General features: G+C 38.8%; 1 protein-coding gene across 3 annotated transcripts in view; it reads left to right on the forward strand.

Annotated features, from left to right (window-relative positions):
- TMEM135 (transmembrane protein 135) overlaps positions 1-21,462 on the forward strand; it is a 236,886-nt gene that overhangs the window by 194,434 nt on the left and 20,990 nt on the right. For all 3 annotated transcript variants that reach the window (XR_013814406.1, XM_079788461.1, XM_079788462.1), the window contains 4 exons: positions 6,747-6,788; positions 15,376-15,522; positions 17,993-18,062; positions 21,073-21,240. Coding sequence is in view for 2 of the 3 variants with exons in the window: in XM_079788461.1 (XP_079644587.1) it covers positions 6,747-6,788; positions 15,376-15,522; positions 17,993-18,062; positions 21,073-21,240 (427 nt within the window). In the remaining variant the exon portion in view is untranslated. The remainder of the gene's footprint in view (positions 1-6,746; positions 6,789-15,375; positions 15,523-17,992; positions 18,063-21,072; positions 21,241-21,462) is intronic.

The following is a 21,462-nucleotide window of genomic DNA, read 5'->3' on the forward strand; positions in this document are numbered from 1 at the left end:
AGGCCTGGTGCCTGAGCAGACAGGCACCCAGCTCCCACGCTTTTGCTTTCGATCGCGGGGGAGCTGGGTGCCTGTCTGCTGGTGCACCAGGCCTTTCAGAAGCCTCCGGCGCTGCGAAGGCTTCTGAAAGGCCTGGTGCCTGAGCGGACAGGCACCCAGCTCCCCCGCTTTTGATGGTCCGTGGTGGGACGTGAGCTCGCTGCCCCAGAGGCCCCTTCTGTGCCGCAGCACAGCCATGGTGCAGACGCTGAACTCGAGCTGCCGCTGGCGAGGCGAGCTCAGCGTCCCACCGGCCCAATCGGCCACCCCGAGTCCCGCCTCCCCGCGCCTCCTGGCCAATCGCGGGCATAGCGAAGGTACGGTCAATTTGCATATTTGTCTATTATTAGGTAGGATATGCATACCCCATGGACATGGGCAACAGGGTAGTGAACACCTGGGGCAGTGGGTAGGAGCTGAGAAGAGGGGGGTTAAGGAGGGATAGGAGATATCTGTAATACTATCAATAATAAAAATATATTGAAATAATAATAATTAATGAAATTAATTCCATGTCAATCTTTTTTTTATTTTCTTATAAGTAGGTGTCAATAAAAATCTGTAGTTGTTGATCAAATTTTAATTACTTAATTATAACAGATTTAAGGTGAACTTAAACATTTGAAAATGGATAAGGAAAATTAATTTAAAAAAGTGATTTATTCTTTTAAGAGGGTTTTTAAAAACAATAAGAAAATTTAACTTAAAAAGAAACTACATAAAATTGCATGAGTTTTTCTTTAAAATGAAGACAACTGTGGGTAACAAATTTAAGGCATTTAAATATATTTTGTTTTGTTTTTTCATTTTCAAATTAAACTTTTCAGTTGTGTTATTCCAAATGTATTTGTTTTTAGTACCAATGGTAATAAGATTATTAGATTAAACTTTTGAAGATCCAACTATTGTCTGTAACTATAATTTATCATTAAGTTATGTCATTCTTTTCAAATCCCCAATATATTTGAATTAAAAAAAAAAAGTCTTGCCCTCGCCGGTTTTGCTCAGTGGATAGAGCGTCAGCCTGTGGACTAAAGGGTCCCAGGTTCGATTCCAGTCAAGGACATGTACCTTGGTTGCGGGTACATCTCCATTGGGAGGTGTGCAGGAGGCAGCTGATCGATGTTTCTCATCGATGTTTCTAGCTCTCTATCCTTCTCCCTTCATCTCTGTAAAAAATCAATAAAAATATATTTTTTAAAATGTCTTTATTGAATTCAGAGAGAAGAAGGGAGAGGGATAGAGAGATAGACACATGGATTGGCTGCCTTCTGCTCACCCCCTACTGGGGATTGAGTCTGTAACCAAGGCATGTGTGCCCTGACAGGGAATAGAACTGGTGACCTCCTGGTGCATGGGATGATGCTCAACCAACTGTGCTACACCAGCCAGGCTATACTTGAATTTTTTTTTAATTCTGTTAAATAAAAGAATAACTTTTACTTTTAATACTTAGAGTGACTATGAATTATGGTGTCAATATATTAAAATATTTTAAGAATTATCACATTTGCATGACTTTTAAATTCAACTTGTCTTTTTTGTGCCAACTTTTAGCATATTTAATTGTGATTTTGTATATATTACTTTTTGCAAATCATTTAAGGAGGTAGATAATGTAAAATGCTGGACTAAGGAAATTTGAAGCTGAATTAAAGTGCAAATACAGTAATTAAGTCCCTAGAGAGAGCCACTGATAAAAGAAATTGTATGTTGGAACTTTTAGTCAAGATTATTTTCACTTATTTGGCAAACATACAGGTAGTTTTACAGACTCCCTTTTTCATGGTCAGATGTGGTAGATAACTTATCTTTGCATTTCTGAAGTCATCAGCAACACAGCATCATCTGTATGTTAGATGCTCAATAAATGATTAAGTGAAGAAAGATAGATGATGTAATATTTAACAAATATTTGAGTTTCCTTCTAACCAACTCAGTGAGTAAAAAGGGACAAAAGAACTCTGAAATTGATACTTAATGGATTTTTTTTATCATTGTAATGACCTAATTACCCATGTTTATTGGGATCATAGTTTCAGAAAATTCTAGTCTAAACCATTTATTTTAGTTAGCAATTTTTTGCCTTCTAGCATAACTTTTACATCAGTATTAATTAGTAAAGTTGACTAATTTGAGATTTACATCTCTGCCATTGTGTTGATGAAATGGAGATGATATCTTTTATACTGTTTAATATGTTCTTAAATGTTTAGGTATTGATGTTTTGAATTAAACTACACAAATAATATATTAATGGTACCTGTAAAAAATTCAAAATGATGTATAAATATAGAGTAGCCTACTGAAAACTATTTGAGTTATATCCTTATGAAAATTTCTATAACTATATGCTTTCATTCATATGTAGAATATAAAACAAGAAACAAACAAAAACAAACTCTTAAAGACACAGAATGGTGGCTACTATAGGGGAAGGGAATAGTGAAGTGGGAAGGGTGAATTGGGTAAAGGGGGTCAAATATATGGTAATGGAAAGAAACTAGACTTTCGATGGTAAGCATACAGCAGAGTATACAGATATCAGGTTATAATGTTGTACACATGAAATTTATATAATATTATTAACAAATGTTACCTTAACTTAAAAAAAAATCAGTGTTCTACAAAGGCACGTTTTGGTGTGGCAAGTTCTGCTCCCCTATAGAATAGGAATCACCCATCATTTAAAGTTTAATATTACCATATTTACTTGGGAGAACTTAATGCCATATAACTAAGATTAGAAACATTCTGAATACCTAAAGATGTATTTTTAAAGGAAAACATACAACAAAATGTTTGATGGAAAAATCACATCAAAGAGCTAGACATTGTTCCAAAAATGGTTTACTAGCGACATCTGCTGGTAAAATGCTGTTGTAAAGCTAATAGTATCTCATGGAAGTAATTTCATGAAAATTAAGCATGATAAAAAATCTTTTGGGGGAAATTGTATTTTACTATCATTTACAATACTTCTCACTGAAAAATTATTGTGTCTTTGTGGGCTCCCCCCCCACTGGCATTTCACCAAGAATATTATTTTAATAACAATAATATTAAACTTTATACTTTCTTGTATATAGCCTTAAATTCTAACTTGATTAGTTGTGTATCAACTAAGTTGTTTGATGTAATGCTACAAATTCTTTTTCCTCCTCTTCTGCCCTGGCTTTGTTTTTATGTCATACATAGCAGAGAACTTTGCAAATGTAGAGAGATTCAATAACTATGGATTTAATCATACTACTTATTTGTCATTTGCATAGACTGACTTTAGTAGAAAGGTCTATGTACATGAACTAATCGCATTATCTTTATGTAAACTCAAAAAAAATGAGTGAATTTATTAGGAGGAGAAATTCATTATTTTTCATAGAAGAGATTTTCTGCACTGCAAATTATGGAGGAATAAAATATACCCAGTCTTTGGAGATTTTCTCTATTGACACTTATTGATTGTATCCAGTCCCATGGATTTAAGTATTACTTATGTATGAACCAGACTTCATTCATTTTTGAACCCAGACCTGTATAGCCAGCTCCTTGCTTCCTTAACATTTCCATTTATAGCTACTATGCACCTCAAACTTAACATGTCTAAAACAAAATTTTGATTTTCTCATGAAACCTGTTTCTCCCATAGTCTTTCTCACTTCAGTAAATGGACATTTTTATCTTTCCATTTGCTCAAACTGAAAATATATCAACAATTTGTAAATTTCCTCTTTTGTTCATAACCCATGTTGAAACTGTCAATAAATTTCACCAATTTTGCTTTGGAAATACATCCAGAACCTTACCACTTCTCTCCACCTCTACCACTGTGATCTAGACAAGCCACACTTTTTTTCCTGGGAATTAGCCTCCTTGCTTCTAACAGTGCCCTCCTGTCTCCTATTTCCCAACCAGCAGCCAAATGATTATCTTCAAATTTAAAATACATCTTGTCACTCCTCTGCTGAGAACCTTCCAAAGTTCTTAACGTGCCTAGAGGGCCTTATAAGAATTGTAGACCACTCTCTCCCTCCATAGCTATTGCTGTGACCTCATTTCCCACCACTGTTTCCCTCTCCTCTTCTGCTCCAGCTGCAGTAGCCTTGTTCTCCTTACCTGCCACGCAGACTCTTCATCAAGGGCTATGTACTTGCTCTTCCTTCAAACTGAAATGCTCTTCCCTCAGTTCAGTAAGGTTTCTGATCAAATTACCAAATTCCACCTTCTCAGAGAGGCCCTTTCTGACCCCACTATGTACAAAGATAAGGCCCGACTCTATCACTGTTTCCCCCCTTACTCTGCTTTTCTTTCTGCCATAGCAATGATCATCACATGACATATTTACTTTTTCAATGCTATCTCTCCCCAACCTAGAATGTCAGCCTTTTGAAAGCAGGGATTCTATTGTTCACTGTTACATCCTTAGAACCAAAACCAGTGCTTACACATAGTAGGTACTCGGTCAATATTTGTTGAATAAATCAGTGAGCCTCCATACAGGAATGGAGATTGTGATTTAATTTACATTATAATAATCAAACCCATGGAATAGTGAGGAACCTTCTAATGAGGTCTGCTTTGTAGAAATCTTCATGTTGATATCATACTTTTTACATTTAACACAGAGTATAATAGTGTTTCACAGTTAGGTTAAGGCTCAAACAATACTCGGTGTCAAAATGCAGGGCAGTATTACTATTTTAAAGATTCTTTTTATGGGAATAATTGCTTTTTTGTTCTTTTGACATCGGCATCTGACCCTCAATTACATTAACAGACCTTACACACATGAATGGGAAGAAGAATAGCCCCTTTGGAATCCAGGCTAAGACTTGATCAATATGAAGTGCTTCCCACAGGGTTCAGCTGAAAGAACCCAACTTCCATCATAATGAAATTGCAAATTCATTTGTATATGCCCTTTTATATTTGAAAGCTACTTTTTGATGTTTGGTCTGCAATTAGATTTATTGTTGAAGGTCACAATATGCCATCCTGACTAGACCAAGTTGTCAGAATCCTTTATCTATTCAGCACTGCACAAAGACAAATGGCTATCTTTTAACAATAACACACTAAAGCTGCAATTTGTTCCCAGTTGTATATAATCTTTTAATCAATCTGCTGCTTTCTGTTTTCCAGTCAGTAGACCACTAGCCTACCCCCTCGCCACCACACCTATCTAGAAATTCCTCAATTATGGGTTTTAAATTACTGAGAAACACTTTCTTCAGATGGAAAAAGATAAGTTTAAGATTTATTTTTAAGTTTAAGATTTTTAATGCTACAGTATTCCCATGCACTATTATTAGCTTAACATATAAATTCTTTTGCCTTTACCTTCATTCTGTAGGTAATTATGCAGTGTGTTAGCTAAATTCTGTGGTTACATTTCTCACTGTTAACATGACCACAGAGTAAATCATGTTGCTTAATTGAAATGAATTCTTAAGTGTTTTAAAACATCTTTGTGCACACGGATGAAATTATTTTCTGAGATTTTATATGCCCTCCAATAAAATGTACTTATCTAAAATTTAAGATAGATTTCTTACGTTTTTGGTACATTTTCTTTGTGACTTGTTATATAAAAGGTATACAGAGAGAATTGCCCAATTAGACTTGAGGTTGTATTTTTTGTCCAAGAATAGCTAGGGTCATATTAATATACATTACAACATTATTATATCACCAATCTTTATAGTTTCTCCAAGGGATTTTGATACTAGATACCCAAAGATTCCTTAGTAACTTGATCATAACTATAAAGCAAAATAATGTCCTCATTTTTAAATTTTGTTAAATAGTTTTTGCAGATCTGACCGTCTTTTTTTTTTCTTTCTTTCTTCTTGATTGTCATGTGGTTTGAGTCTCTCTTAATTAAATGGAATACACTTTTTCAGGAGGAGGTATGACTTTTAAGTTAGATGAACATTTTTTCCTCCAGAATTCTGACTACTGTTTATTTTGTAACATCTGGGAAGTTGCTATATTTTGGGGGCCCTCTGCACAGCTATGGAATAGAGAAACAACTATTCATACAGTTGTGATATGATATGAGACAACACATATAAAGGTCCAAAACAATACCCAGCAATAAGAAGTACTCATTAAATATTATTTGGAATCCTCGCTCTGTGCTCTCCCCACACCCCTACCCTGTTCCCCATGCTCTGTGATATGAGTGGGCTTACTCAGAAGTTAAAACTGTTGAACTAAACTTGAAGCTTTTTTTATGTGTGTGCCTGCCAACTCTGCATTGCACTGCATTCATTGCATTAATAAGTAGGGAGAAGTCAGGACCTTGAATTGACCTTTGCATAATACCCAGCAGGTGTATGTGTCCTTTTACTTCAAAACAAATAGCTCCCCTATGGATTGGGTAGAATGAAGAATGTTCCGCTCCCAACCTTCATTTCAAGTCCACATGGAGCCCTGGGAAGATTTGCTTAAATCTCTCTTCAACCTGCAAATCTGAGAGTTGAGCCTTAAGTTATGGCAATACGATGTAGGAAAACATCGTTTTATATAAGATAGCTTGCTTCACTATAGTTTGTTTTGACCATTTGTACTGCTCTGATTATCAGCCTAAAAGTTTCACCTTAAAAAAAAAAATCATTTTGCAGAAAAATTTCAATAGCTAATTAATATGCTACTTTATGTCTCAAAACATGTAATTTAATCATTGCACATTTTTGTTGTTGTAGGTGCAAAGATGGTTTGAAAGGATTCACATTCTCTGCACTTAGGTAAGGAGCATATTTTACTTTATGATAAGAAGTAAATAAAAAGTAATGTTGTTATACATAATTATAATATTTATTGACTCAATTTTAAAGTTGAATGTAATTTTAGAAGTTACAAAAGTGACTTTGTGAGTATTTCATTGAAAGCGTAATTTATTAGATTTTCGCCTAAATGATCAGTCAGTTAGCATCTACTTTGGGACTTATTGTGTGCCTTATACCATGAGGCATTAGAAAATAATTACCAGAACTCTCTCCTCAGATGGCTTAGAAAGACAAAGTTTCACATGAACAATTATTGGAATATTAAGTACTTAATGGTGTGGTACCAGATTATGGGCTTTTTTAAGGCAGGACTCATGCTTTGTCAAATATTTTATAGCCCATCGCTTGCCACAGTAATTGACACATGGTGGACACTCACTGTGGAAATGTTGGTTAAAATTAGCATGGTATTTTGTAGTTCACCAAGCACTTTCACATAGGATTAGAAAACTAAATTTTCACAACAATTCTATGAGATGGTATTTTTATGTCCATGTGACATGATGAAAAATCTGAGGTTTAGAATGTTTGAATAATTTCATTTAACATCACACGGTGATTATATATACTTATTCCAAACCCAGTGCTCTTCCAGTTTATGTCATAAATGTTGCCTATTTTCTTCTTCAAAGTACATACAGCAAATGCTTAGTGAAGGTTAGTAGTGTGGTATTTACTGCAAATATGGGAGGGAAGCATTAGGGTGGGTTTCCATCCTAGGAGAAGCTTTTATTTGATTGTCTCATCAGATTATTTTGAGGGTCAAATGAGTTAATGTAGGAAATCTATATAGAACTATATGCATGACACATAGTGCTCAAAACATTGGTTATTATTATTTAAATTTTATTTATTTACCAGTTACAGTTGACATGCAATATTAGTTTCAGGTTTATAACATAGTGACTAGAGGCCTGGTGCATGAAATTCATGCATGGGGGGTGGTGTCCCTCAGCCCAGCCTGCACTCTCTCCAATCTGGGACCCCTTGAGGGATGTCCGACTTCCCGTTTAGGCCCGATCCTGCCTGCCTTCCTGATTGCCCCTAACTGCTTCTGCCTGCCAACCTGATCACCCCCTAACCACTCCCCTGCCAGCTTGATTGATGCCTACCTGCTCCCCTGCCAGCCTGTTTGCCCCTAACTGCCCTCCCCTGCCAGCCTGGTCACCCATAACTGCCCTCCCCTGCAGGCCTGGTCCCCCCCAACTGCTCTCCACTGCAGGCCTGGGTCCCCACAACTGGCCTTCCCTGCAGGCCCGGTTGTCCCAAACTTTCCTCCCCTGCAGGCCTGGTCACCCCCAATTTCCCTCTCCTGCAGGCCTGGTCCCCCCCAACTGCCCTCCCCTGCAGGCCTGGTTCTCCCAAACTGCTCTCCCCTGCAGGCCTGGGTCCCCTCTAACTGCTCTCCCCCCCCCCCCCCCCCGCTGTCCTGATCGCCCACAACTGACCCCCACTGACGGCCTGCTCACCCCCAACTGGCCCCCCTGCTGGTCTGCTTACTCCCAACGGCCCCTGCCATCCTATCCTGGCCTGATCACCCCCCCTCCCGCCCCGGCGACCCAAGGTCCCAGCTCCTCCTTTTTTTCTTTTTTCTTTTCAGCGCCTCCTTGAGCGGAGGCCAGGGCCAGCTGGAAGCTTGGCTTTCTCCATCGCTGGGGGCAACCCAAGCCTCCTGCTCAGCTCCAGCTCCGTGGGCGCCGCCATTTTTGTTGGGATTTATTTATCTTCTATAATTGAAACTTTGTAGCTTTGAGTGGAGGCCAAGGCTGGCCAGGACGGGAAGCTTGGCTTCCTCCATTGCTGGGGCAACCCAAGCCTCCTGCTTGCTTCAGCTCCGTGGCCGGTCGCCATCTTGGTTGGGTTAATTTGCATACTTGCTCCTGATTGGCTGGTGGGCGTGGCTTGTGGGTGCAGCAGAGTGATGGTCAATTTGCATGTTTCTCTTTTATTAGTGTAGATTAGACATTTATGTAACTTAAGGTGTCAAAATCTGGATAAGTCTAGTACCCATCTGACATCATACATAGTTATTAAAATACTAGAAGTCCGGTGCACGAATTTCGTGCACGGCGGGGGGTTGTCCCTCAGCCCAGCCTGTACCCTCTCCAATCTGGGACTCCTGGAGGGATGTCCGACTGCCCGTTTAGGCCCGATCCTACCAGGATCGGGCCTAAACGGGCAGTCGGACATCCCTCTCACAATCCAGGACTGCTGGCTCCCAACTGCTTGCCTGCCTGCCTTCCTGATTGCCCCTAACCGCTTCTGCCTGCCAGCCTGATCACCCCCTAACCACTCCGCTGCCAGCCTGGTTGATGCTTAACTGCTCCCCTGCCAGCCTGTTTGCCTCCAACTTCCCTCCTCTGCCAGCCTGGTCACCCTAACTGCCCTCTCCTGCAGGGTTGATCACCTCCAACTGCCCTCCCTTGCAAGCCTGGTCCCTCTCAACTGCCCTCCCTTGCAGACCTGATCCCTCACAACTGCCCTCCCTTGCAGGCCAGGTGCCTCCCAACTGCCCTCTCCTGCTGGCCATCTTGTAGTGGTCATCTTGTGTCCACATGGGGGCAGGATCTTTGACCACATGGGAGCAGCTATATTGTGTGTTGCAGTGATGATCAATCTGTATATTACTCTTTCATTAGATAGGATAGAGGCCTGGTGCACAGGTGGGGGCCAGCTGGTTTGCCCTGAAGGGTGTCCCGGATAAGGTGGGGGTTCCCTTGGGGTGTGGGGCGGCCTGAGCGAGGGGCCTATGGTGGTTTGCAGGCCGGCCACGCCCCCTGGCAACCCAAGGGGAGGCCCTGGTAACTGGAATTTATTTTCCTTCTACAATTGAAACTTTGTAGCCTGGGGCGGCAGCCATTTCTGTGGCAGTTAATTCACCTTCTACAATTGAAACTTTGTAGCCTTAAGCGGGTGAGCCCGGCCAGGGTGTGCGGAAAGCTTTGCTTCCCCTGTTGCCGCCGGCAACCCTGGCCTGCTCTCTCAAGCTCCATTCTGCCGCCATTTGTTTGAATTTGTTTACCTTCTATAATTGAAACTTTGTAGCTTGAGTGGAGGCTTAGGCCTGCAACGGCTATGGAAAGCTTGGCTTGCTCTGTTACCTGGGAAACCTTGCTCTCTGTGGCTGTAGCCATCTTGGATTGGGGTTAATTTGCATACTCGCCCTGATTGGCTGGTGGGCGTGGCTTATGTAGCGGAGTGATGGTTAATTTGCATATTACCATTTTATTAGAGAGGACTAGAGGCCCAGTGCACGAAATTCATGCACTCGGGGTGGTGGGGGTTCCCCCAGCCTGGCCTGTGCCCTGTCACAGTTCGGGAGCCCCAGAATTGCCCCTAAGAGGTAGGATCCTCCCACCCATCCAGGACTCCTCAATGGATTGCCCCAAAGAGGTAGGCCGGAGCCGGGGGTCCCGCCTCCGTGCCATGCAGAGCCGGGAGGCAGGACCCCCAGACTCCCCAGGCAGGCCTCACTGCGCGTAGCCGGGGAACCCCCAGGCAAGCCTCACCAGACCCCCAGGCAGGCCTCGCCTAGTGGAGCTGGGGGACCCGCCTCCTCCCAGTTCTGCGCGCTGGGAGGAGGTGAGACTCCCAGGCAGGCTCTGTGCTGCGCATGCAGCGTCAAGCCCAGCCCCGCCCACATGCGTGTACCTGCTGTGTGTGCAACCATCTTGTGACGGCATGAGGGCATCACGGTGTGACGACTACTTAGGCTTTTATTAGTAAGGATTATTGACTATATTCCTATGCTATACTTCACCTCCTGGTTACTGTTTGTATAACTGGCAACTTGTCCATGTTAATCCCTTCACCCAATCCTTAATTCCTTTCCCATCTGGCAACCATCAGTTTGTTCTCAGTATCTATTTGTTTGTTATGTTTGTTCACTTATTTTGTTTTTTTTAGATTTTACATGTGAGTGAAATCATATGGTATTTGTCTTTCTCTAAATTATTTTACTTAGCATAATACTCTGTAATTCCATCTATGTTGTTGCAAGTGGCAAGATTTCATTCTTTTTTTTATGGCTGATATATATGTATATATACACAGATATATATACAAACACATACATATTTTAATGGAGCAATATTTATATATATATATATATGTATATGTGTGTATATATATGTATATATATATGTATATATGTATATATATATCTATATATATATCTATATCTATATATATATATATATTACATCCTTATCTATTGATGAACATTTTGACTATTTTAAATAATGCTACATTGAACAAAGTGATGCATATATCTTTTTAAAGTAGTGTTTTGAATTCCTTTGGATAAATACCCAGAAGTGGATTTTCTGAGTCATATGGTAGTTCTAATTTAATTTTTTGTGGAACCTCTGTACTGTTTTCCATAATGGCTGCACCAATTTGAAATCCCACCAATAATGCACGAGGGTTCTGTTTTCTCCACATCCTCACCCACACCTGTTTGTTGATTTATTGATGGTAGCCATTCTGACAGGTGTGAGGTGATATCTGATTGTGGTTTTAATCTGCATTTTTCTGATGATTAGTGACATTGACCATCTTTTTATATATGTACTAGAGGCCCAGTGCACAAAACTCGTGCAAAGGGGGGGTGTCCTCAGCCTGGCCTGCACCCTCTCCAATCTGGGACCCCTTGGGGGATGTCCAACTGCCGATTTAGGCCTTATCCCGGCAGTCGGACATCCCTCTCACAATCCAGGACCTCTGGCTCCTAAGCGCTTGCTTGTCTGCCTGCCTGATCACCCCTAACCACCTCTGCCTGCCGGCCTGATTGCCTCCTAACTGCTCCCCTGCCGGCCTGATCGCCCCCTAACGGCTCTCCCCTGCTGGCCTGATCACCCCCAACTGTCCTCCCCTGCCGGCCTGATCTCCCTCTAACTGCTTGCTCCCCCATGACAGCCTAATTGCCCCCTAATGCTTGCTCCCCCACGCCAGCCTGATCTCGCCCCTAACCACCTCTGCCTTGGCCCCTGCCTCCGTGGCTTTGTCTGGAAGGAAGGCAGGACGACCGGAAGATGTCCGGTCAACCCGGTCTAATTAGCATATTACTCTTTTATTAGTATAGATTGTCCATCTATATGTCCCCTTTGGAGAAATGTCTATTCAGATCCTCTGCCCATTTTTAAAACAGACTGTTTTCTTTTTGGTGTTAAGTTGTATGAGTTCCGTATATAGTTTGATTATTAACCCATTGTTGGATATATCATTGGCGAATGTCTTCTCCCATTCAGTAGGTTATCATTTCATTTTGTTGTTGGTTTCCTTCCCTATATAAAAAAACTCTTTAGTTTGATATAGATCCATTTGTTTATTTATTTTTCTTTTGTTTCCCTTGCCTGAGGAGATATGTATAAAAAAGTATTACTAAGAGTGATGTCAAAGAGTTTACTGCCTATGTGTTCTTCTAGGAGTTTGGGTCTTCAGTTTAAGTATTTAATCTATTTTGAGATTATTCTTGTATATGGTATAAGAAAGTGATCGAGTTTCTTTTTTTTGTGTGCATGTTTCTGTCCAGTTTTCCCCACACCATTTATTGAAGATACTCTCTTTACCCCATTGTATATTCTTGCCTTCTTTGTCATAGATTAATTCCATATAGACATGAGTTTATTTTGTGTTCTTTATTCTGTTCCATTGATCTGTGTGTCTCTGTTTATGACAATCATGCTGTTTTGATTACTATAGCCTTGTAATATAGTTTGATATCAGGTTACATACCTTTAAATGTGTTCTTTCTCAAGATTGCTTTAGATATTAGCCATACTGTGTCCTTTGATTAAGCAGTTAGTCCACTTACATTTAAAGTAATTATTGTATTATTTAATTATTAATTAAATAATACATTTAAAAATTATTATTTTATGACTGTTTTTGTATTTCTTCTCTGTTTCTTATTATTTTGCTCTCTTTTCTTGTATGTTGTTGACTTTGTGTAGTGTCATATTTGGATTCCTTTTTATTTCTTATAGATTTTTGGTTTGTGGTTACCATGTGCTTCATATATACCAAGCTATGTTTATAGCTGTCTACTTCAAGTACCTAAGTTCAAACACATACTAAAATCTCTACAATTTTTACTTATCCCCTCCATGTTTATGTTTTTGTCATTGTTTTTACTTATTGTATATGTATTTGTGTGTATTCCGTAATTTGTTGTTGTAATTACTCATCATCTTTCTACTTTTGCCTTTTAACCTTTGTACTAGCTTTATAGTTGGTTGACCCACTGCTTTTACTATTTACTTTTGTGAGGATTTTTTCCTTATTCATAGTTTTGATCTTTTTTACTTAAAGGAGTACCTTTAACATTTTCTGTACTACTGGTTTAGTGGTGATGAACTCCCTGAGCTTTTTCTTGTCTGGGAAGCTCTTTATCTCTTCTTCTATTCTAAATGATAGCCGTACTAAGTAAAATAATCTTGGATGTAGGTCTTTGCTTTACATCACTTTGTATATTTGTGCCAGTGTCTTTTGGCCTGCAGTTTCTGGTGAGAAATCAGTTCGCATTCCTGTGGGAGCTGCCTTATACATAATTAACTGCTTTTCTGTCACTACTTTTATGATTCTCTACTTATCTTTCACCTTCAGCATTTTAATTATGATGTGTCTTGTGTGGGACTCATCGGGTTCACCATGTTTGTGACTCTCTGTGTTTTCTGGACTTGTATGTCTATTTCCATCGCCAGGTTAGTGAAGTTTTCAGTCATTATTTCTTCAAAAAAAAGTTTCCATCCTTTGCTCTTTTCTCCTTCTGATATCCTTATGATGCACATGTTGGTATGCTTGATGTTGTACCAAGGGTCCCTTAAACTATTCTTTTTTTCTGTGCTGTTCTGATAGAGTGTTTTCTGCTACCTTATCTTCCAGATTGCTCATTTGATAAACTACTTCATCTAATCTGCTCTTGATTCCCTCTAATATATTCTTCATTTCAAACTGATTTTTTTAAATGTTTCCTGTCTCTTTGTTGACATTCTCAATAAGTTCATCTACTATTCCCCTAAGTTCCTTGAGCATCCTTATAACCAGTGTTTTGCATCTGGTAGATTGCTTGTCTCTATTTTGTTTAGTTCTTTTTTCTGAAGTTTTTCTCCTGTTCTGTTCTTTCATTTGGGACATGTTTCTTTGTCTCTACATTTTGGCGGACTCCCCATGTTTGTTTCTATGTATAAGGTAGATCAGCTATATCTCCCACTCTTGGCAGAGTGGCCTTATATAGTAGGTATTCTGTGAGACTCAGTGTGTAGTGTCCCTGTTCATCTCTGGCAGGTGGTTCAGGTGGTCTCAGGTGTTGTGTGTGCCCTTCTGTTGTAGGTGAGCCTTGATTGGGACATCAGTGGGTGGGATTGTATCTCAGGCTGACTGGCTGTGACTTCAGCAGACCATCCCACAGAGCAGCAGTTGCTTTAGTGGGGCTCTGGTGCCAGCCAAGTCTGCCTTTTGGGTGTGTTGTTTGTGGATCTGGTTGGGTGCTGCTGTGGTGTAATTTGAAGCAGGCCACTGGGTTTGTTGATTCTGGAGGCTTTTGGGAGAGGCTGTGGTATAGGCCAAGGTCAGCTACTCCTGGCTTGGGCTAACTAGTGGGAGCTACAAAGTGATCTGTGATTTGTTGCTGCTTTTGCTGAACTTGGAGGTGCTTGGGAGAGGTTATGTTGTGAACCAAGACTGGTTGCCATTCTGGGCCCGGGACCCTTTAGTGGGCCCCAGAATGTAAGCTGAGGCCAGCTGCCTTGTGCTGGGTTTTTGGCCACTTACTTGAAGTTATATCAGGCCAACACTGGACACAGCTTATGTCAGGCTTGAGGCCCCCTGATGGAAATTGCAATGTATATTGAGACCAGTTACCCCTTATACCAGGCTTGGGGCTGCTTCGCAAGAGGTGCAGGGCACACCAAGCCCAGCTGCTACTTGTTTGGGGTTCGGGGATCTTTGAGAGATCTTAGGAAAGTCCACAGTGAGGCTTAAGTAGGCTGCTTATGTAGAAAAGTCTCGGGAAGCAACTTGGGTCAGGTGTGTGTATATACTATAGATGATCTTATATGGCACTGCAGCTACTTAAAGTGACATTAGATATAAATTTACACTAAAAAATGAGAAACACATTTAATTGTAACTAGTAAGTTTTAGAGATAAAATGAATTTTTTGTCATTAACTAGTTGATCCAAGTTAATAGTTCATCTGCTTCTTTGTTTGAAAAAACTGTGTGTAATAGCTTAAAAAAAGTGGTGTCTTATTTTAAAAGGGTGCTTTATAAAAGTGCTATGTTATATTTTACTTGGTTAATTTAATTTTTTAAAAACCTGCATTGTCAAACAACTGACTATTGACATTTTTTGAGTATTCAGATTTCAAAAGCCAATTTTTACCTTTTAATACATTGATTAGATTTGACATATATTGTGAAAAATATTTCAAATGATAAGGTACTTTCCATATTTTATTTATATACAAACAAAATCAGTTTATTTTCTCATTGATATTTTAAAAAATGGTGAAAAATGTCTCACGTTGTGCTTTTTTCTTTAGGTTCATTGTAGGGAAGGAAGAAATTCCCACACATTCTTATTCACCAGAGACAGCATACGCAAAAGTGGAACAAAAGACAGAGAAACAGGAGGAAAAATCTAGAGGAATGAATATAATTGCTCTAGTCAGGAAGCTTGTGGATTCAATGTGAGTTCTTTATCTTGATATTTTAGTACACTTTGTCTTGTTATATATAATATTACTATGCTAAGCTATTTTTGTGTTTGTTTTTCAGGTGATGATATTTTTTTTTTACCAGAAATTGTGCAGAATTTTATAAAAGGCACATGGTGGCAAGTGAATGTTATTAATATTTTTGGCACGACTATAGATAACCATATGCCTTTAAAATAGGTTACATGAAATTGAAATACTTTTCTATTGCAAACTAGGCAAAGTTGCAGGAGGCTAGAATAGGGAACTTTAAGAACAATTAACATGTACTAATCAACTGTGCCAAGTGTGGAAAGGAGAAAGAAAAGTTCTGAGAAAGATTCAAGAGGATGCAGGAATAATAAGGAGCAAGCCTTAAGTAAAGGATATTTGGAAGAGTGGAAATTTCTAGGGCTTTGGAAAGAAAATAAATCTTTAATTGTATTTTATACAAAAAGTCTCTATTTCATACAAATTAAGCCTTGATTTGTATTTCAAGTGTAAATATTTAAGAAAGTAAATTTAATGGTTTAAAATTAAATCAGCTGATTAAAATAATATTGGTAGTGATGTTTTAGAGAATATGACATGAGTAGGCAATATAGAAAGTCAGGGGATCAGTTAAGGTAATCTGAGGCCCTTTAAGGAATTGGAAGTCCTACGTTTGACTCTCATTTTGCCCCTGCTGGCTGTATCCCAAAGTACTCATGGGTTAACCAGGGTTAATAATCTCTATTAAGGAGTGTTGTGTGCATTAAATGAAATAACATGACTTGCCTCACATACATGAACACAAAGTAGGTGCTCAAAATGTTTACTGAATTTAAAGACTGTCTCTTCATTTTGGCATACATCACATACAGAAGCTAAGAGAACAAAAAGGAATAGTAGATGGCAGGAATAATTTTGGTAGTAATCTTAATAAGATCAAGAATTTGCTTAATAGCGAGTTCAAAATAGTTATGGGTTACCTTAGTGGAGAGAAGGGGGAAGGGATTCCTCTTAGGACATCACTTCAGCAAGAATCGTAGGGGAATGCAGAGAATGTGCCCTGCGGGTGAATGATGCCATGGGGTCAGAACTGATCAGGTCATGGCAGAACTTGTCAAGTAGCCTCAGGGAGTGCACTGGTATGAGAGCAGATGCAGGATAATACAAAAGCAGAGCAGGAAATGCAGGGCCTGGGCAGTCCAGAACTTAGGAAGCCATTTTAATGAAAGCATAAGGAAAGAGTAAATGACAGTACAGTTGGTATCAGAATTTAACTGCACTAGCAAAGAGAGTTGAATAACTTCTGTTGTAGTTCTGGTAGCAATGGCTGAGAAATGTCTTTGAGAGGACACTTAGCTGTGTGAAGAGTGATGGTTTCCATAAGGCACTTCTTCTCTGATTCACGCCTTCTCAGGCCCCCAGCTTTAATCACTCAGCAACTTCACGTGACCAGATACGTTCTGTCATCCTAATGATATAAGGGCTGTGGTCCATGAGAACTATTGCTGTCACCCTTGAGTAGAAAAGGCTGCCTGTAGACTCCAGCCGCAGAGCAGAATTGGATTTCAGAAAAAGTCTTACTAATCAATTTGCAAATGGAACTACAGATATGTGGAGCCGGAATATCGCTCTATAAGTAATTGTTATAAGCAGGAAAGAGTGATTGTGTTTCAACCATGAAGCTAATTCATTACCCACCATCTGAAAGAGTTATAAAAACTGCTCTTCAAAGAGAAAGGGGGATAGCTAAACCCTCGTTAGATGTCTTACTTATTTCTTTATGCTCAGAGTAAATAAATGGTGCAGGAGTCAGCACACAAAAAATCACAATGAGTGTGTCTTGAACAGTAGTCCTCCCAGCAGAAATGTTTATTAAGTACTCAAGGACTAAGTGCTTTATGGTTAGATCACAAATAACCTACTTTTGAATTCCCCACAATCTATATCTATATTTATTTTAAAAACTGAATTTTGAATTCCAATACTGTATCATGTTTCTTTTCCAGATGTTTTCTCTCAATATAATTAAGTATAAATTCCTGTAACTTGAACACATTCTCATTACGATTTTTGCTGAAGTGCTGACTTCATGGATGATTTATGGCCATTATATTCTACAAGTGATTTAAAGCTTCCAAAAGATCTGGCAGAGTAAAGAGAGATATATGCATATTTTTAATATTTAGTCACAGATATTTACCACTGTGGTTTTTCTGTTCCACATTAAAATGTTTTGACTATAGTCACGTATTTTATACAATGTGTCAAATGGTGAGCAGCAAAGGAAAAGAATCTGTTATCTTTGCTTCTGTATGTCCTAAGAAACCAAAAGATGCACACATTTAGAAACAAGTAGGTAATGATTTCTGCCTTTTTGGTTAGAGAGGTTTAAGCATATCTACACACACACACACACACACACACACACACACACACAATTTTAATTATAATTAGTGTTTTGCTTTAATTTCAGATGTAAGCATGGACCAAGGCATAGATGTTGCAAACACTATGAAGATAATTGCATCTCTTATTGCATTAAAGTAAGTATATAAAAGTATCTTCCAATTTCTATATTTCTAAATTAAATATAGAAATAACTTATTTATTAAAATATAATTTCAAAGTAAATTGAAAAGTTGACAATAATTCCTATCATTCTTTGCATGTGACTTGAAGAATAAGAATTTTGTGAGATATAGTAACAATTTAGCTTAATATTCACTTACCAGATCTTTAGTTAAATAATTTTAAAATTTGCTTATTTAGAAGACAGGGTGAAACAACAACAACAAAAAAGACAAGGCCCCTGGACTGTGTTGTGTGCTGGCAGATCAGCAGTCACCCACGCACACTGCATAGTCTGGTACAGTAGCGTTTGATTTTGGACTTGTAAAGCTGCTACATTTTTTTAGGCGTGGAGTAACTGGAGCATGTCCACAGTTGCTCTGCATTAAGCGAGTTAGCTGTGCCCACTGGCATAAATTCCTTGCTCCCTAATATATTAGTGTACCAGTGTGACTCTCCCTACCTGCCCACCCCCACCCGTGCCTGCTGTCTCCCACCCCCATCACCACTCACTCCGGGAAGGAAGTTATTTTCCTTACAGTTAGTCTGGCACAGATGGCACCACCTGCTGCTACAAGTTCTCCAGTTTTGGATGGTGCTCTAACAATTCTGATGCCTTAAAAAGTTTATGATCTTTCTCACAACATCTGATCCGCACTCAGTTGCTGATAAGAGCAGAGTTGTGCAGCATCCCCAAAGACAGCCTCCTGACGGTCACTCGAGAAGGGAGGGACCGTGTCACATTAGTGCTTCTGAATGTGCGTGCCTGTGGCCCAGTTGCTGATAGTGGCGTTAGCCCAAGCCAATACCTTACCCATGGAGTTCCCAAAGACATGACCAGGTGTAAGAGCGATAGAGTATTCTTTCAGTTGTGCAATGGTTTTTGACACACTCCTTCCAAATCTGATTTCCTGCTGCACTTTTAAAATGCCAAAAAAGAAAAACAAAACAAAACACATCACTGCTGGCAGCCTCAGAGTCTGCCCCTCAGAGTTATTCTTCCCTCCAACTGGACGCTCTGTGTCAAGGGGAGACCTCAGGAGGAAAACTAAGAGAAGCATCTGATTAAATCAGAAGTACTTGAGAAAGTCTGGGGAGAGGGTGGTAATATTAAAAATTAAATGAGAAAATTAATGAGAATTACTAAGCAATGAAAAAAAATGTAGTCTTTCTTTCTAATGTGTACCACTACTATAAACTTGGTAATTTATGTATAAGTTGGACTATTTTGTCTATGAATATAAAATTTGGAGACCTGTGGGTAAGGAATTTACAATACAAATATAGTAAAATATTTTGACAGTGCACCTCATTATCCCAAGGACGCAGTTACACACATGTTAAATCATATCCCTGGGTAAATAATCAAATGAATTACATTCCTCTCAGCTCACTAAACTCCATTCACACTAACTTTTGACTGCTTTCTCATACCTTCCCGTCTCATTTTTGGCTTTGTGCTTTCTGTCTAAGCTACCTGAAATGTTTTTCTCATGTTAGCTCCTCCTCTTTTGTGCCTACTTAAATGTCACATCCTCGGTAGCCTTCCTTTACCAGTCAATCCTAGTGCTCTACTTCCTAGAATACTTATTGCAATCTGTAATTATTTTTGTTTTATATGCTTCCTTATTTTCTCTTCCTCTAATGAGCATGAAAGCCTCACTGAAGGCAAGGACTTTGTATCTTCTTCACTTTTCTCGCTGCATCTAGTGTAATGCTTGGCACATAAGAGGCAGCAGTGAATATCTCCTAAATACATAGAAGGGTGAATGGATGGAGGAATGAATGGCCTTTTGAAAACCGGGTGAAAAGACTGAACATGAGTGTGATCCTTGAATCTTTAGATTAATATTATAAGGTTATCAAAGATAGAAGTGTGAACATTTCATGCTTCAAACTAATACTAGGCAATTTCAGTTAAGCAAATGCTTAATAATTTATACTAATTGATTGGACAATTTAATTTCCATTTTTTTAACCAGGTATTAGTTTCCAGTATGTTAACGAATGTTTCTTCATAGTAATTTTTTTTTTCCTCTAAAAAAGAAGGCTGTTATCTGGAAGATACAGACCTGACCTCTGGCACTTAGCAGCCAAGCACTGCTAAGAATGTAGACATTTCCCCATTTCACTGGGGCAAGAGGAGAATGGGAGACCAGTATTAAAATGTATTTGTTGAATCATGTATAAAATACTACTCTTTTTGATAATTTTTGTTTTGTGCTAATTGGCATTTTTCAGTCTCTCAGTGTTAAGTGACATCTAAACTTCAATTTCCTAAACACTGAAATGAAATTGACCAACACTAGTCTTCTCTCTGTTCCCTTTTGCACTATAGAAATAGTTGCAAATAATATGAAGGAATGTAGGAAGCAAATATGGATTAGTAGCAGATTTGCTTTTACAGGTTGTGTGGAGTATACCTCAAAGCTACCATTCTCTAGAGATGTTTGAGCAGAAATATAAACCTAGATATAATTTCTTACTTTTCTGGGAAAGTCTTTTAACCTGATATTTAAAAAGTTAATACCAAAGGTCTAGATAAATAATAAAATTATCTTTCTGTCAAAAGAATTGCTGCTCATACTGATGAGTAAGGAGTTGCCAAAAGGATTTGGTTTTGTTAACTTTTTTTTTTTTTAATTTCAATGCTTTTGTTTCTAAAATTTAGACGTGGTTTAGGAATTACAAATCCTGATTATTCTAAACAAAATGTCAATTTTGGTGCATAGACAAGGTTGGCCAAGTGCTTGTGAAACTTTTTTCTTTGTAAATCAAAGAAAGTATATTTACTGCAGGTTTTGCCCTTCATTTTTAAGGTAATTGTTTTAAAATTGAGGTTTTAACATTTAATTTTGAAAATGGCTGTTAAATATACTTGTGTTGATTTTTTGGAATCCTGTTTTATTCTGAGACAGTGAAATTCAAATCTATCAGACTTCAAAACTTGGTGGTAAATCAGAATTTCCTCCCAATTTTCTCCAGGGTTTCATCAGAATGTTTAGCGTGGGATACTTGATCCAGTGCTGCCTCCGAATTCCCTCTGCATTTAGGCATCTGTTTACAAAGCCATCAAGGCTGCTTTCTCTCTTCTACAATAAAGAAAATTTTCAGCTTGGAGCCTTTCTGGGCTCTTTTGTTAGTATATACAAGGTAAGGCTTTCAGAAGAGAAAAGAAAAATGGGAAATAAATAACATGGCTATTGTTAGTATGTGCTCTGTGTCCTTAACTCATCTATGATTTTTTAAAATGCTCCTTTTATGTAATATTCAAAGATGTATATAATATATTGGAAATTAAGGTTGGGGAAATTTTTTATTTTAAAATGTTATTTAATATGCTTGGAAGTACATATATACTTGCATTTATTCATA

This window comes from Cnephaeus nilssonii (assembly GCF_951640355.1).
Source record: "Cnephaeus nilssonii genome assembly, chromosome: 13".
In the NCBI taxonomy this organism is placed as follows: domain Eukaryota; kingdom Metazoa; phylum Chordata; class Mammalia; order Chiroptera; family Vespertilionidae; genus Cnephaeus; species Cnephaeus nilssonii.